Source organism: Lycium barbarum, chromosome 4 (genome assembly GCF_019175385.1).
Source record: "Lycium barbarum isolate Lr01 chromosome 4, ASM1917538v2, whole genome shotgun sequence".
NCBI lineage: Eukaryota > Viridiplantae > Streptophyta > Magnoliopsida > Solanales > Solanaceae > Lycium > Lycium barbarum.
The window spans coordinates 147,807,657-147,825,196 of NC_083340.1; the positions used below are offsets into that span (position 1 = coordinate 147,807,657).

At 33.5% G+C, this 17,540-nt stretch overlaps 1 protein-coding gene across 2 annotated transcripts; it reads left to right on the top strand.

The window, feature by feature from the left end:
- The first annotated feature begins 4,135 nt into the window (after positions 1 to 4,135).
- On the top strand, positions 4,136 to 16,742 carry LOC132636972 (uncharacterized). 2 transcript variants are annotated; one of them, XM_060354088.1, is made up of 16 exons: positions 4,136 to 4,323; positions 7,886 to 8,059; positions 8,958 to 9,009; positions 9,116 to 9,223; positions 9,771 to 9,855; positions 10,493 to 10,547; positions 10,661 to 10,806; positions 10,882 to 11,056; positions 12,237 to 12,296; positions 12,566 to 12,664; positions 12,742 to 12,852; positions 13,524 to 13,595; positions 13,757 to 13,873; positions 14,730 to 14,879; positions 15,812 to 15,912; positions 16,264 to 16,742. In XM_060354088.1, the coding sequence occupies exons 1-16, from the start codon at positions 4,261 to 4,263 to the stop codon at positions 16,592 to 16,594; spliced, it is 1,899 nt and encodes a 632-aa protein (XP_060210071.1). In that variant the 5' UTR covers positions 4,136 to 4,260; the 3' UTR covers positions 16,595 to 16,742. The 2 variants fall into 2 exon arrangements, with proteins under 2 accessions (XP_060210071.1, XP_060210070.1); XM_060354087.1 differs by having other exon boundaries at positions 10,661 to 11,056.
- Positions 16,743 to 17,540: the final 798 nt, after the last annotated feature.

The window sequence follows — 17,540 nt, forward strand, 5'->3', positions numbered from 1 at the left end:
AATCGCAATTTTGCAGCTTTCAATTAACTCGGTTTTTTTTTTTACACTTGAATAATTAAAAACAATAACTTTAACCAATAAAAATCCTTAAAAAAAGAAATTTCAAATTAAGAAATTTCTTTTTTTAAGGATTTTCTTCTCGGCTTTACAGTTTTCTTAATTTGAAATTTCTTTTACACTTGAAATACTGAATTTAGAAATTTCTTAATTTGAAATTTCTTTTTTTTAAGGATTTTTATTGGTTAAAGTTATTGTTTTTTAATTATTCAAGTGTAAAAAAAAAAACCGAGTTAATTGAAAGCTGCAAATTGCAATTAGCGAGTATTTATTGGTTTAAATGCACATTTATTGTCTCATGTATATGCGTTTGCCTTATTTTTGCATTTTAAAAAAAAAATATTTTGTGATATATTTAGGGCTTGTTTGGCCATGAAAATTGTGAGTGTTTGAAAAATATAGTTTTTGTTTTCAAAACAACTGAAAAACTTGAAAAATACACTTTGAGTAAGTTTAAGTGTCTATCTGGTCACCTTATAAGTTTATATGTCTATCTTACAAAACATGCCAAGTTTAAGGGTCCATCTAGGTATTAAGCCAAGGATTAATGTTCATCAACTTTCGTAACCAAAAAAGCAAAAGGAAAATAGAAAAGGGGTTCCAGACTGCTATTACAGATTAATTAGCTAATGAAAAGAAAATAACACAAATTTTAGCATGAAACCTAAATATAATTTGACATATTCCCACATGGGTCCTCCACCATGGCTAAATTTAACACATATCACATATGTTACGTTTTCCCCTTCAAAATCTACTTTCATTGTGTTAACTAAGTAAGATGCTTAAACATTAAAGAGAGATGATAATAAATTAAACAAATATTCTTATGATTAAGCTACTATTAAATATTTTTCGTAGGAGATGTGCAAAAATATTAAAAAGAAAGACATTACGGATCATAGGTGTAGCGTAACCTTGCATTTACTAAAAAGGTACAACGTTTCCTGTTTATCCTCATGGGATTTTTTACTGCGACGAATTAGTCGGGTTCGAAAATGGATATGGAATACCGAGTGAGAAAAAAAAAAAGTTGATTCTTTTAACTCTCAAAACGAATGTAAGTCCTTCAGAGTTAATTATCACTTCTCAAATGATCTCCAAGCTGGAAAGTTTGGAACTATAATTAATGCCAACTAAGAAATCTTCCATCAAAAGGGGAAGGACTAGAAGTTCATTAAATTAGAGGCAAGCTGGAAGTCTTTTTTTAATTAATTTTTTTAATTTTTTTTATAATGGATGAAAGAAGTTTGAGATTGCCTTTAATTAAAATTTCATTTTGGCAATGTTGACATTAAAATATCGTGAGTGCTAAAACTAAGAAATGCATGCACCAAACGTTGTCGTGGGATAAGGTAGGATCCATCCAGCCTTAATTAGAAATTTCGAGTTTGAATTCTGGGCGTAGAAAACATCTTGTTAGGAAGCGCTTTTCCGTAAATGGACTTCATGCAGTTTGAATTCAAATTAATTGAAACTCCAATACAGATACCGAACATCGAATGAAAAAAAAAATATTTTAATTAGAAAGGACAACCAGTGCACATTAAGCTTCAGTTATGCATGCCCGGGAGAAAAAGGTCAGACTAATCTATTACATGAAACTTTACTTTATATTTTAGACAAAAGATGTCTTCACTGAATTCATAAATTTAAAATCTTAAATGTTATTGATCACCTTCAAAAAGCATGTAACCGAGAGCTTCTCAACAAACTTGTCACCAATATGAACAGTTCTAACTTTGAATAAGCACTTTTTGAGCAAAGTGACCATCAAAACATCGAATTAATAAAGACATAACTTAATCATTAAGCATCATGAGTTTCTTGCATTGCAAAATTTGAGAAATTTCGCCATCCAATAATAAAAAGTTGAGATGCTACAATTAAAATTCAAGTCGCGCATTATTTAAGACGCCATTCCAATTTAAAGAATTATAAAAACTTTGAATTCTCAATTGCTAACTACTATTTAATAACTATCATAAATATAAGATAATTTGTGAAACGATGAGTATAACTGATGGTAAATTTAAGATATATACTCACTCCGTTAATTTTTACTTGTCCACTTTTAACTTTACACACCCCTTAAGAAATAATAAATGAAGTGCATAATTTACCAATATAGTCATATTAATTGGTGCATATTTTTATTGGATTTGAAAAATGATTTGAAGTGACAATTAATACTATGGGTATAACAGGAAAAAAGAAATTATTTTTTCTTGATGTGCTACAAATGACAAGTAAAAGTGAAAATTTATTTTTAGAATACCGGACAAGTAAAAATGAACGGAAGGAGTAATTTGTATATAGGAAAAAGGAGAAAAGAATATCCATCTTTTCTTTTATGATGAGGAAAAAAAGATTGGGTGTTTTTTTTCCTTCTAAATCCCTTCTCCTAAATTAAAATAGTATTAAATTTATGATGACATGCCACTCATTTAGTTTTAAATTCGATAATTTTATATCACAATGATAAAAGTCATTTTTCAATTTGTTAGAAAAAATAAGTAACAATAGGGGCATTTTTGTTTAAGTTCGCATAGTTTAACTATATTTTTTGACCAAACTATAAACAGAGAACATTTTTGTTCAATTTTGCATAGTTAAAGGGCATAATTTACCCTTTTCCGATTTTTATATCGCGGGCAAATCAGTGTAGAGATTGTAGAGATCATTCAATTCAAAGATTTATGATATTCTAAATAAATATTTTCCTTCAAAATTTATTTTTTGATCTGAATTTCCTTTTTTCTAGAAAGAAAAATATATAATGAATTAAGAATTTTTTTTCCTTTACACACAAGTCACACGCGGAAAAACGAAAACCGTGACCTTCTCATTCTCACCTCTTCCTTCGTCTCTAAGACTAGCTTTCTACTTCAAACACATTTTATCCCAATTTTCTTTTCTTTATCAAAATTAAAAATGAAGGAAAAATAATTTGTTCAAAACTAATATATCTTTGAATAGTCTCTACAATTCTCCATTTTTTTCCTATATAAAATTAGCTAGCAACAATCCTATTTATTATAATAGTATGAAATCGACTTGACTATAAATTCAGGAACAGATTTAGACCTCAGTTACGCTTCACGTGAATCCATGCTCGTTTCGCAAAACTAGATATTGTACTCCATCCGCTTTAATTTATGTAAATCTATTTTCTTATTAGTCTATGCTGAAAACAATTATCTCTTTCTATATTTAAAAATAATTTACTAACCACACAAAATATACATGACTCATTTAATATCTTAAATTTAAAAGTCTCCTGTTCTTTTTTAAATGGCGTATTCAGTCAAATAGGTTCACATAAATTGAAACAACGCATGGAGTATATATTTGTAGATTTGATGTAATATTATCTAGTGACACACTATATTATGTTAATATAGAATGATGCACTTAGTTGAAAGTTGAATTATTTAACCCAAGAAATATTAATCAGTTCCACTAAATACTTGTATATCAATCTATTCGTATATAAATTTGATCATAAATCCTACCTAATTAGTAGCTGTTTGGCCATAAAAATTATTCACTTTTTTCTGAATTTTTTTTCACTTTTTTTATTTTTAGGCGTTTGGCCATAACTATTCGGAATACAACTCCGGAGTTGTATTCCGGAATACCAAAAACAAGAAAACTTATTTTTCAATTTTTTCCACTTTTTTCCACTACATTTCGCCAAAAACTACAATTTTAAAAACTATGGCCAAACACAACTCCAACTTCAAAAATTCCAAAAAAAGTAAATTTATTTTTATTATTTATGACCAAACGGCACCTTAAACTTCCAAAATCCTAACTAATTTTGATTTCTCGCAACTTTAATCCTAAGCTGAATTATTTAACCCGAGAAATAGGAATCAGTTCCACTAAATGCTCCTATATCCGTCTTCCTATAAACTTGAAAGTCTATTCCTATATATAAATTTGATCATAAATCCTACCTCATTAAACTACTTAATAATCCGAATTAATTTTGATTTCCCACAACTTTAAATTATTTTTTCCAACAAAAAACATATATAATAATAATAATAATAAATTTATTTTTGTTTCACACACGTCATTCTCACTTCTTTTCCTTCGTCTCTAAGAAAAGAAAGAAACCTTTCTACTTCACCCCCACTCCCCTACCCTCTACCCCACGCAACCCCAATCAAATAACCACCGTTGATTTCATCGGCGATGCATGAAATAGACGTTCACGATCTCTCCGATGACGCTGATTACGCTGCCTCTCTTCAGCAAGTAAGCAGCAATTAGTAATTTACAATGTTTAATTACGTATTTGTAGTTACATTCATTAATTAATTAATTTTATTAATTCGCAAAATCATGTGTTTATTTATCTCAATCGTAAATTAGTAATTTACTATGTTTAATTACGTATTTGTACATTCATTGATTGATTAATTAATTGCCGATTTTTTTTTTTATTATTTTTAGGGAACTGTGTTTAACTGCAACTAAGCAATTAGCGAAATCATGTTTCTCTTATCGCTGTATTCAAATTGTTAATTAGTACTTTGCAATGTTTAATTACGTATTTGCACATTGATTGATTTTACAGAAAAGGCTCAAATATGCCATTGAACTATCAGAAATGGCTCATTTATGCCATCGTCGTTAACAAAATGGCTCATTCATGCCACGTGGCCTCCAATTAGAGGTCCGTGTTGTTTAATTAACCCAGCCAATTTTAAATCCCAAATTGATTAAAAAACCCCGACCTGAATTAATGAAAAATGGCATGAATGAGCCATTTTGGTAACGGCGATGGCGTAAATGAGCCGAACTATTGACAAGTGGCATAGATGAGTCATTTCCGATAGTTCAATGGCATATTTGAGGATTTTTCGTTGATTTTTTTGATTCATTGCCATTTTTTTGTGATTATTTTGAGGTTAAATTTAATCGTTGAGGACTTGAGGTGAAGTGGGTTTGACAGCTGATTATCTCATCGTTATATTCAAATTGTAAATTAGTACTATACAATGTTTAATTATGTTTTTGTGCATTTATTGAATCTTATGTTGAGCAGTTTTTTGATTTATTGCCGAATGTTTTGTGATTATTACTGTGTATGTTTATCTCATCGCTATTTTCAATTCGTAAATTAGTACTTATCAATGTTTATTTGGGTTTGTGTACATTTATTGAATCTCATGTTGAGCAGTTTTTTGATTAATTGCTGAACTTTTTGTGATTGTTTTGAGGTTAAACTTGATGAACTGTGTTTAACTGCTGTTTTTATTACTGTGTATGTTTATCTCATCGTTATATTTCAGGTTTATCTCATCGCTATATTCAAAATCGTTAATTAGTACTATATAATGTTTAATTACGTATTTGTACATTGATTGAAAATCTTATGTTGAGCTTTTTTTGATTTATTGCCGAATTTTTTGTGATTATTACTGTGGATGTTTGTCTCATCGTTATGTTCAAATTGTAACTTATTAGTACTTTCTCAATGTTTAATTACGTATTAGTACATTGATTGATTAATATTCTGAGAGTCTTTTTCGGTTAATTGCTGATTTTGTGGTTATTTTGAGGTTAAATTGAACTTGATTGTTGAGGACTTGAAGTGAACTGTGTATGTTTATCTCATGGTTACATTCAAATAGTAAAATTAGTATTTTGCAATGTTTATTGATGTTTGTGTGCATTGATTGAATCTTATATTGAGCAGTTTTTTGATTAGTTGCTGAACTTTTTGTGATTATTTTGAGGTTAAACTTGATGAACTGTGTTCAGCAAGTAATCAATTACAATTCACAATTCGTGAAATCATGTTTATCTCATTGCTATATTCAATTCGTTAATAGCACTTTACGTGTTTATTTACGTACTTGTATGATGATTGAATCTTTTGTTAAGCAATTTTTCGATTAGTTGCCAAATTTGTTGTGATTATTTTGAGGTTGAACTCGACTATTACTACTATATCGTTATATTCAAATTGTAAATACGTACTTTACAATGGTCAATTACATTTGTGTGCATTGATTGATTTTATGTTGAGCATCTTTTGATTAATTGTTGAACTTTTTGTGATTATTTTGAGGTTAAATTAAACTTGATTGTTGAGGACTTGCTGATTACTAGTGTGTATGTATATCTTATCAGTACATTCAAATTGTAAATTAGTACTATACAATGTTTAATTACGCATTTATACAATTATTGAATCTTATGTTGAGCTTTTTAGGATTAGTTGCCGAGTTTTTTGTGATTTTTTTTTTAATTACATAGGGTAAGGGAAGGGGAAATGAGGGAGGGGATTACAACGTGGGGATTTGAATCCTCACCAGGTGAAAGTTCAGGTAGCCAACCGAGCTACTAGATCCCTACAGTTTTTTGTGATTATTTTGAGGTTAAACTTGATTATTGAGGACTTGAGGTGAACTGTGTTTAACTGCCGAACTTGATTAAAACTTCAGAAAAGTTTTATTTGTGCATATGCTGTGTAATTTTCCTAATTTTATTATGAAAATTAAGCAGGCCATCTTGTACTTTCATGCTAGTCGTCATAGTATTATTCTTGTAGTTCCTGTCTATTATCTGTTGTTTCTTGTACTTTGATTATCGTATTACTTTGTGGTAGTTATGGCTCCTTTTTTTAGTCAGCTTTATCATGCTTTTATAGGAATTTGCTAATGCTTTTATAGGAATTTGCTATTGCTTTTATACTGCTTTGAATTGCTTGTTATTATGCCGAGGGTCTACCGGAAACAGCCTTTCTACCTCCCAAGATAGGGGTAAGGTCTGCATACACTCTACCCTCTCCATACCCTACTTTGTGGGATTTCACTGGGTAAGTTGTTGTTATAATTAAGGAGGCCATCTATAGTATTAAGATCCCTTAGTCATTGCGGTTCAATTATTTGTCAGAAGCAATTAAGCAGGCGTCCTTAACGTTACTATACCAGCCTTATTACTTGAGGTGAACTGTGGTTAACTGGTGATTATTACTGTATATTCGGAGAAGTTGAATTTGTGCGTATGCTTTGTAAGCTGCCTAATATTATGATGACAATTAAGCAGGCCATATGTAGTATTACTTTCGCTTTGTTATTACGGTTTGATTATATATTAGCACCAATTAAGCAGGCCATTATTAGCATTACTATACCTTCCTTAGTCGTTGTGGTTTAGCTACTTGTCAGGATCCAATTAAGCAGACGCTCATAGCATTACTATACCTTCCTTCGCCCATTTATTTGGTTATTTGTAAGGATAGGTTTAGCTTCCATGTGTTCAGAAGCCCTTAGCCAAAAGAGCCAACCAGTTCTATTAGTATCTGGGCATTTGGATCCTTGGGGACAATTATAATTTACAATAGATTGGTGAGGCCCTAATGACTGTCGATGGAGTCTATCCCATTTTATATCGTGCGAGCTGTACCTACCATCTTTTTTAAGATCGATATCAACAATGCAGTTCATCCAGCGTAAACGTAATTATAGAGCTCTGAAACAATAATACTTGAACAAACTAAATATTGAATTGAATCTTGCCAGCCTCTAGTGGTGGTTATAGTTATTTTTGTACTTGCTGATTTATTTTCCAATTACTTTTTAAATTAAGAAATGAAAGAGAACAAATAACTCAGCTTATTGGAAGAATCTCATAATTTGATTATGCATGACTATTTTATGTCACTAGCATGATCACATGACGAATGTGGAGGGGAAGCACGTTTTTTGTTTGATATATTAGCTATTAATATGAGATGATGCTAATTTTTCTTTTAGTATGAAATGACGTATTGATTTGGTTTCTTGTCTGTGGGGATATGCATTAGGGTTCGGCGAGCATGAATAGGAGTGAAAGCAGTAAGCGGAGTTCATCAGGTGAACAAGAAGGTGCTGAAATAGTGTTTTTGAAAGATAACGTGGCAATTCATCCGACTCAGTATGCTTCAGAGAGGATCAGTGGTCGACTAAAGCTGATCAAACAAGGAGGTTCTCTGCTTATGGTATACATCAACTTTTATGCTAATAATCTGCACTAAAATCTCAAATCTTTGATTACAGACAATGAGGATCATTTTCCTTTTTCTATTACGAGCAATCTGAAGTTTTCCTATTGCAAAGGTTTCAATCTTTTTTGAAGTTTCAGAAAATAATTTGGTCTAGGGACAGAACATGGATAAATATTAGTGTTAAATGTGGATTATCCTCTCAAGTACATTGTTTTGTGATATATCTGGACTAAGGTGAACTATTTCCTTTCTACTTCCGAACTATCAAAAGTTTCGATAAAGTGACAAATATACCCTATTTCAACACTGCCTTTTTTTTTTTTTGGCCTTTATGTTCCTTCTGGAATTTTTTCTCTAGTCTGGTTAGAATTTCTTTATGGCAAAGATTTTTATGGTCCAACATGTGGTGCTTTTGAGGGAGAGTAGGTTCACAACTGGCTCAACTCTCATTTTAGGTGAACGTACTGGTCGATATTTGATAGTTTGGAAAGAGAAACAATGTTTCGTTTTTGGTGCATAACCATAGGAGGTTATGTTCAAGTTATGGTTAATGTTCCACAAACTGAAAAGTGAGGTAGGTGATTAATCCTAAATAATAATATGGAGATGGAATTGAGACAGTTCTTAAATGGTCACATTCCATTGTTGTGGAAGTATGTTTCTTGTGCTTTGCTTTTTGGGTATAAGGATGTAAAGAGTTGGGTTATTTAAATATTGATGTGGTTACATAGCAAAATGTGCATAAAGTAAGAAGAGGTTTCCAGCGTTGCTGTCACATAAAACAAGGAGAAGGAGAGGGGGTGGGGGTGCAGTGTTACTAACATTTGCAGCACATATTAAATCTTTGGCTCTACACTGCTATTTTGAAATTAAATTGGTTTTTGTGTGACAGACTTGGATTCCATATAAAGGGCAAAGCTCGAGTGCGAGGTTGTCTGAAAAAGGTTGGGTTAATTATCTTTAATGTAACCCAGAGGAAAGAGCAGCTTTGTGCAGCGATTTTTCCATTGGCTGTTGTTTAATGGTTGTTCTTTATATATCTTGGTGCAGATAAGAGTCTTTACACTATACGAGCAGTTCCATTCTCGGATGTTAGATCAATTCGCCGACACACTCCCACCCTGGGGTGGCAATATGTTATTGTAGTTTTGTCATCAGGTATCTTACTGGGCTGTATTTCACTAGTGATTCTGTTTCGTCCTAGTAAATTAGAAATGCTGTTTTTATAGAAAGTGGTGCACACAACAAATTCTTTTTAGTGGTTGGCATGTATGAAATATCTATTTATTTTAAGCTCGTTCTTTTTTAACGATTTTCTGTTGTTTCTGAATATATTTTATTTTCTTTGACAACCCTCTTTAGTCATCACTAAGAATAGCTTAATTGATGGTTCGTTCTGTTTCAGAGAAATGCTATGATATCATCATGATTCCTGTTTCTTTCCCAATCCACATTGTGTAGTTCGACATATTGTACTACCCAACATTTCCCCGAGGAAATCATGATGATTGAAGTCAATTCTTCTTAGAATCTTACAAGGCATATATATTTTTCTTGATGGATAGATTCTTGTATGCTATCTACCTTATGATATTTCCCCATAGCTTTTTAGTAGATTCTTTATAATTTTGTTATCATCATATTGTCGTTTTGTTGAATGTTGTTATTGCATCTTGAGTTTATTTCCTACATCCATCACTTGCAGGACTAGCATTTCCTCCGCTTTATTTCTACAATGGTGGTGTCCGGGAGTTTCTTGCAACAATTAAGCAGCATGCTTATCTTGTGAGGTGGACTTATTTGTACTTTTATACATTGTCTTTGTCATTTTCATGACTAAGCAATTCTCTAATAAACCAAATTCATCTCTTCCTTTTTGATTTTTTGGTCAGAGTTCATAAACTGAGAGTAGAAGGTAAAACTAGATATCCACGAATGAGTTGATGCTTGATGATAAATTTAAGATACCGATAACAGTAATAAATAAATTAAAATCCATGTCGTATGAAGATCTAATAAGTTGCTTCTCTATTTTGGTTGATGAAAGAGACTTTTGGGAAAACAAAAACAATATAAGGATATGATAGATGGAAGGGTAAGGTCATTTCCAGGTGCTAGTGTGTGGTGTTACCTCTAGGTAGACATTCAATGGTAATCCAGCTGAATTGCAGGTATACCAATTATGAATTCTTTTCAATTTTTTAAAGAAGCTGAACTACAGGTAGACCAACTACCAGTTCTTTCCAGGTTTAACTGATGCTAATTGCTAGCCTCAAAAAGTATATTTTTCATACTACTATAAATTTGGGATCTCAGTGTGTTCTCATTCCAATATTTCTTTTTGCATTGAACTAGTAGTGGGAGAGATTAACTTGATTTTCTAGATGAAGGCCTTTCCGTTCTTACTGGTGAGTTGTATTTGTCCAGGTCAGCTGATGATGCTAATGTATTTCTTGTCAACGACTTTCAAGATCCACTCCAGGTGTGACCAGTGTTGATCAGTCATTCGTTTAACCAGTGTAACAGCTTTTGTGAGGAGCTTCATCATGATTCATGAATCCTCACTTCTGCTCATATTTGATTTGCTTCTTACAGAGAACTCTCTCCTCCTTGGAGCTTCCTAGAGCTGTTTCTGTAACTAACAGTCCATCTTCAGCTGCTGCACCTAGTGGATCCCCATCTAGCTGGACGGATGGGGAAACTTTTGATAGAAATTCTGCACTTGCTCAACAAAATACCAGGCAAAGACAAAAACATAATGATCCTGCTCGTGATTTGTCAATTCAAGTACTAGAGAAATTTTCTCTTGTGACCAGATTTGCTCGTGAAACAACATCACAACTTTTTCGTGAAGCTCAGGGTGATGGTTTCATCCCTAATGACAGGAGGAAGCATGACGAAAAAAAAACACATGATTATCCTCGCATTGCCGAATCGAATGATGGTCAGAAGCTGCCTGAGGAAGTTCCAGTGCCTGAAGATCCCTTGGAGGTGAGTAACTTACATATAATTAACCTTTGTTTCTGCATTTATATCAGATGGTTGTACACTTACATTATTAGTCCGGGGTTTTGCCAAAAGCCTTTTTCATTTTTATAGATGTGTATGTCAGTGTAGTGATAATTGTGGGACTTAGAGAACCTTAGAACTCCTATGTACGTTAATTTAAATTTCTTAGTATTGTAGTGAAACAGGGCCATATGGAGCATAATGAGCAAGGAGGATTCATATGGCCGTCGGCCAATTAGTCTGGCATGTGGCTTAGTGTATTCTTAGTGTGGGTGTTTTTGTTGATTTTCCTAAAAGGTCATCCTTTTTATCAAAATGGTAAAGCTGGTCATACTCAAGAACTAATTATTGGAAAATCAGTTTGCCTTATAGTATGAGTCGACAAGACTTTTAAATGTACTGTCCAGAAATAATTAGACATCAGTGGTATGGGAAGATGAAACGTAATTAATTATACTTCACTCCTTATTTATCAAAAAAAAGAGTTCAATTTAAGTCCTTTGACTTTCATGTTTACCTTGAGTGATATAACGTCCTTCAAAATTGACTATAACTTTTTTCCTAGCCCATCCACAGTGACGAATTCAATCTCCTTTCTTGATGTTTTGGAATGCTTGTTTAGCCCAACTCCAGGTCAGATAGAGAACTAGAGAAGGATGAAGTATTTGATATGTTCTTTTACTGGTAAAAAATATATAAGGTTTGCTTCCTTCAGCGGTGTGCCCTAGTCATAAACAACTACTACATTATGCTTGAGAATTGTTTTTCAAAAATTATAGTTTATTGCCTAAGCTCCTTGTAAAAAATAAAAATAATAGTTTATTGCCTAAGCTACCGACATTATGAATATATCTAGCAAGGGTGGTGATTCAAAGTAGCTCACCTTGTGTGCTGTCCGGAGTCCAAACCCTCATCATGTAGGTGGGGGTTCGTTTCCCCATAAGATTAATCCCTTCCCGGCTCCCGCATGTCCCCTTCCCATTCACCCCTATGTAAAAAAAAAGTTATTTTAACTTAGCAAGGGCAGCCTGAGTTATTTCAAGATTCCTGTTCTCCTTTTTTATTTTAGTAGTTCAACAAGTTATAATTGCATTTAGTCCTCTGTCTGCCTTTTTTTTTTTTTTTTTTTTTTTTTTTAATCTATGCCAGTTTTTTTCTGCAGTTTGACAAATTGTCGTTAGTTTGGGGAAAGCCACGGCAGCCTCCCTTGGGTACAGAAGAGGTAGAGAGCTATCTTTTTTGTCTAATTTTCAATTTGCACCTGTAAAATGCTACTAGTACAACTGCTAGGCGGCCCAAGAAAAAATTTCAACATTCATTTCATGTCTTATCTCATTTTGTTCTAATTGCCATAGTCACTTGTGCATGTGCCTTGAAGTCTATATTTGTAATTTTTTGCATGAATTTTAACAAATTGTGGGTTTTGCTATTTAAGCCTATTGTTGTGATTGCATTCACAACTAAGTTCCTCATGTTTTGCTCCTTATGCAGTGGTCTTCTTTCCTGGATTCCGAAGGGAGAGTCACAGACTCGGAAGTAGTAAGAAAGAGGATATTTTACGGAGGAGTCGAACAAGGTCTACGTAAAGAGGTTTGTCTTTGTAAAGATCCACCCCACCCCACATCCGTCTCTCTGAGCATGAATATACATATATGTCCTTATGGCAGGTGTGGCGATTTCTATTGGGATACCATTCATATGATTCAACTTATGCAGAGAGGGAGTACCTTGTGTCTGTCAAAAAGTCGGAATACGAAACAATAAAAAACCAGTGGAAGGTTTGTCATATTCTTACCTCTGGCATGGGCGGTTAAAAAGTAAAATGGTTGTGATTCTTTATATACTCAATTTTTCTAGGAGTTTTCCATCAATTAGTAAAATGCTATCACTTGAAACAAATGAGTAGGCGGTAGTTTATATTTTAGATCACTTTAGGTGCTATAAGATTCTTTTATTATTACTTTTGTTTTGATCCTCTTGTAATTTTGATGTCTCTGCAGTTGTCTATTTGATATCTGGGGGTTTGTCCTTCCTCTAATACAAAGACTGGCTTGCTTTAATACTTCTACTGATTTTCATGTTGATGCTGATGCCGCAATAACCTGATTTACTAATATATATATATATTGATTTATCATAGTTAACCTAATTTGAAAAAACAAGGTTATAAGTATTCTTGGAGACCTTAAACAGATCGTTGAGGAGCTTGGAAAAAATTGATTTTCTGGACCTTTGTTCCTGTAGTTTGTTCACTAGTATGAAATATTAGTTTCATGTAAAGGATCAAAGAATTGAGTAATTTATTTTTTGGATTTGATATTTCATTTGGAAAGTGTATCCCTATGTTTTCCTATTGTCCAAAAGGCTCCCATGACAAGAAGATGTCTCTGAGATATTTTTCGTTAAAAATGTAGTTTTAAATCTAATGTTTACTGACTTCTCTCTGCAGAGCATCTCTAAGGAGCAGGCGAAAAGATTCACCAAATTCCGAGAGAGGAAAGGCCTTATTGACAAAGATGTGGTATGTCTCAAATTTGTCCATTTTCGCGGGCCTATAAATGATGCTGTTTGAGAACCTGCTACTAAATCTACTACTATTAGGTATTAATATTTTTATTACAAGGCAGAAAAGCTGATATTTTTTGTTCTTCTTCCCTTGTTCTTTCTTATTTGATATATAAGGTGAGGACTGATCGGTCAATTTCATTCTATGATGGGGATGACAGCCCAAACATTAAATGTCTGCGTGATATACTGCTGACATACTCGTTCTACAATTTTGATTTGGGTTACTGTCAGGTAACTTCTTCCTATAAGCTTAACTGTGTCCCTCTTTGCTGATCAATATGTTCACACTGTAATACAAACAATTTGATCACATGTGACATCCCTGCTACATACATGTTTTTGAATTTCTGCATTCTTATTCTTCTCGTCTGCTGCTACCCATTTGTTTCTTCTTTTTCGTTTTCTCTTTGTGGCCAAGATAGGATGACTTGAGCTTGATCATTTGACTATTGGACGGTTGCACTCAGTCCAAGATTGATGTTAATTCTGTCCAGACATCATCAGTAGATCTCTGGGAGAATAACTGTGAAAAATGAAAAAAAAAACTAAACTAGAGAGTTCTAATTTCTTTTTCTATTCAATTCTAACTCTGAGAATTCTGCATTAAGCTGGAGATTGTTTTCTCTTAATCGGAAGATTTTCGAATTAAATATGTTCTCCTTAAGATTGCTTTAACACTTCTAGGGTTTTGGCAATAATGAAGCGGCAAGAATTATGTGATTTTTGCATGTCTATTACTTACCACTGTCAAATGTCATGATATTTGACCTTCTTTGCTACTATTTTATCTATTATTGGAAGACAGAGTGTTCAGATTCTATGTAATTTATGGTACATGTCCTATCTCATATTACCAAGCCTATCTCATTTTACCAAGCCTATCTTATTGATTGTCATTTGATTTCTCATCTTTCCAAAAATCAGTTTGCTGGTGTGATATTGACCATGGTACCAATCTCTATCCTATTGTGGGACAGTGGAAGCCCTTTTTGCTCAAATGTTCTGTGTGCAACTTAATACCTCTTCCTTTTCTTTCACGGTTTCTCACTGATTGATAAACAAAACATTCTATTCTCTCGAGTTGCAGGGTATGAGTGATCTCCTTTCACCAATATTGTATGTCATGGGAGATGAATCAGAATCTTTTTGGTGCTTTGTGGCGTTGATGGAACGACTAGGACCAAACTTTAACCGTGACCAAAATGGAATGCACTCTCAGCTTTTTGCACTATCAAAGGTTCTCTTCCTCTCTCGCTCTTTCTATTTTTTTATCTCTCTCCCCCCATGCTCTCTTGTTGCCAGTTCCTGAAGGTCTCCCAGTGAACCTCAAAACAGATAGTTCACATGACCAGAGATCTAAGGGGATTGAAGAGAGTGTTCTGCCTGCACAAATTCCGAACTTTTATGTCATAACCACGTATGACTGTATTGTTCTTGCTTTCTGTGTCTCCGGAATAATAGTGTACCCGTACAGGAGTTGGCATGTGTTTATTTCCCAAACATGTCCAAGAACGCCATAGAGTAAAATAAAGTGCTGATAAGTCCTAGGTAATAGGATTTGATTGAGGTCTGTCTATTTGGTGTTATCCCTCCACGTTGAGTATGTCTTAGTTGTAAAATAGCAAGTGCCTTTAGAAATTGAGTTTTATTCCAATAAAGGATTATTGAGTTTTGGGGGTCAAATGGAGGATTAGAATGCCTCACCACTGTTGATACACATTCATTGTATTTATGATATCTAATGCGCCTGTTTATCTAGATATTGTAGCAAATGGTTGTTCAGCGAGTGAATAGTCCCATGCCATCACCCGTTCTTCCTTGTTTCCATTCTTTCCAATGCTCTGCAGTTATATTATATACTCCCTCCGTCCCAATTTATGAGGCACCATTTGACTAGGCACGGAGTTTAAAAAATAAAGAAAGACGTTTGAAACTTGTGGTGTAAAATGAGCCTTAGATATTTGTGGGTTTATAAAATCATCTCATTAAGGGTAAAATGAGAATTGTAAAGTTAAATTATTTCTAAATAGAGAATGGTGACATTCTTTATGGGACAAATTAAAAGGGAAGCGGGGGATAGAGGGAGTACTTGTTTTGTTAATTATACCTTTCGGGCTGGTAAATGTTTGCTGTCCTACAAAAAATAACGTTCTTACTGTGTTTTTGCAGTTGGTGGAGTTGTTGGACATCCCTCTGCATAATTACTTCAAACAGAAGGATTGCTTGAATTATTTCTTCTGCTTCCGATGGGTTCTTATTCAATTCAAAAGGCAAGCAGTAGTAATCCTAAAATGTTTTATATCTTGTCAGCCATCCGATATATGATGTGCTTTGTTATATAAGAAAGAGAGAAAATATGAATTATGTAAATTCTCTTTCTTGCTTACCCACCATAGTAAACTGTGCTGGGAGACACTATCATTGAGTTACTGTTTTGGTTCCTCTGGTGTCTTGAGTGCAGTTCTCTTTTCTCAAATCCTGTACTACTTTCTCTACCGCCAGCCTTGGGTTGTTACTAGATATATGCATCAATTCGCTGCTCCAGTTTGCTGCTTTAATTCATTTTCCCGTATTTGCTTCGTAGTTTATTTGTTTATTTATTCATATCTTGTCTTTTGTAGGGAGTTTGAATTTGAAAAGACTATGCGATTGTGGGAGGTATTATGGACGCATTATGGGAGTGAGCACCTTCATCTGTATGTCTGTGTCGCAATTCTGAAAAGATATCGCAGCAAAATAATGGGAGAGGAGATGGATTTCGACACACTACTGAAGTTTATCAATGAGCTGAGCGGTCATATCGACCTTGATGCTATCCTCAGGGATGCAGAGGCTCTGTGTATATGTGCCGGTGAGAACGGTGAATCTTGCATTCCTCCCGGAACTCCACCTTCATTACCAATTGATGATGCTTCAATGTACTATCAACAGGATGACGATGATGTACTATAATTACTTGTTTTGGTGTAAATTCTTTTAGTTCGACGAATGACCTTCATAGTTAACGATATCTTTTCTCGTGCATATACTGAATTCATGTAAAGAGAATGAAATAGATTTCTTTTGCCAGCAATCTTCTATCACGTCAGCTTTTAGACCATGGCTTTGGTCCTCGTCTTGTAGTGCTTCGACTTTTATTCTTTAAATTTTCGTCCCAAGGTTCGGATGAAGCAATAATGAGAGCTGGGAGAGTATATAATGACGGTTGAAGAATATAATTGATAATGTTCGCTTCATTTTATGTATATCTGTTTAGCTGGACATGAAGCTTACAAAGAAATGGACCTTTGGAATGTGGCATGATATAACACTTGTGTGGCTACGGAAACTTGTCATTAAGAGTAAATGAGAAGTTTAAATCAAATTGTTTTCAAATGTAGAAAGGAAATATGCTCACACAAAGTGGATCAGAGAGTATTTTATATTTTGTTCTAAAAAGATTTTTAATAAGTTTGTGATTTAAAATAAATGTTGACCGGTAAGCTAACCTTCCTAGTTCCCTTCAATTATATAGGAGGAGGAAGAACTATAAGAAATCAATATGACTAAAATAACACTATATATGAAAAGTGAAAACTTTAGGAAACTTAACACCAACAAAATAAGATTGAAGCTCTGAAGTATTAGGTGAAATTCGCCTCAGCCTTTGGTCTAGTTGTAAGAGCATATGACATGATGTGCGAGTTAAATGCACAACACAAGTTCAAGTTCTATTAAATTCCTTTATCAGAATCCGGGCTCTGGCGCTGCTTAGGAATTGTTTTAATTTCAGCATTTCACACATATTACGACCTTCAAAGTTTAATTATTAGTCAATCTTGATCTCCATTGAACAAAAAGTTGAATAACAACAATAATAACATGAGTAAAATTTCACTGTATGGGATATGGGGATGGT

Coding starts and splice junctions, on each gene's coding strand:
- LOC132636972 (XM_060354087.1), top strand. CDS start 4,261: ATGCATGAAATAGACGTTCACGATCTCTCCGATGACGCTGATTACGCT. Junction 11,057..12,236: donor TGCCTGAAGATCCCTTGGAG/GTGAGTAACTTA, acceptor TTTTTTCTGCAG/TTTGACAAATTGTCGTTAGT. Junction 15,913..16,263: donor GTTCTTATTCAATTCAAAAG/GCAAGCAGTAGT, acceptor TGTCTTTTGTAG/GGAGTTTGAATTTGAAAAGA.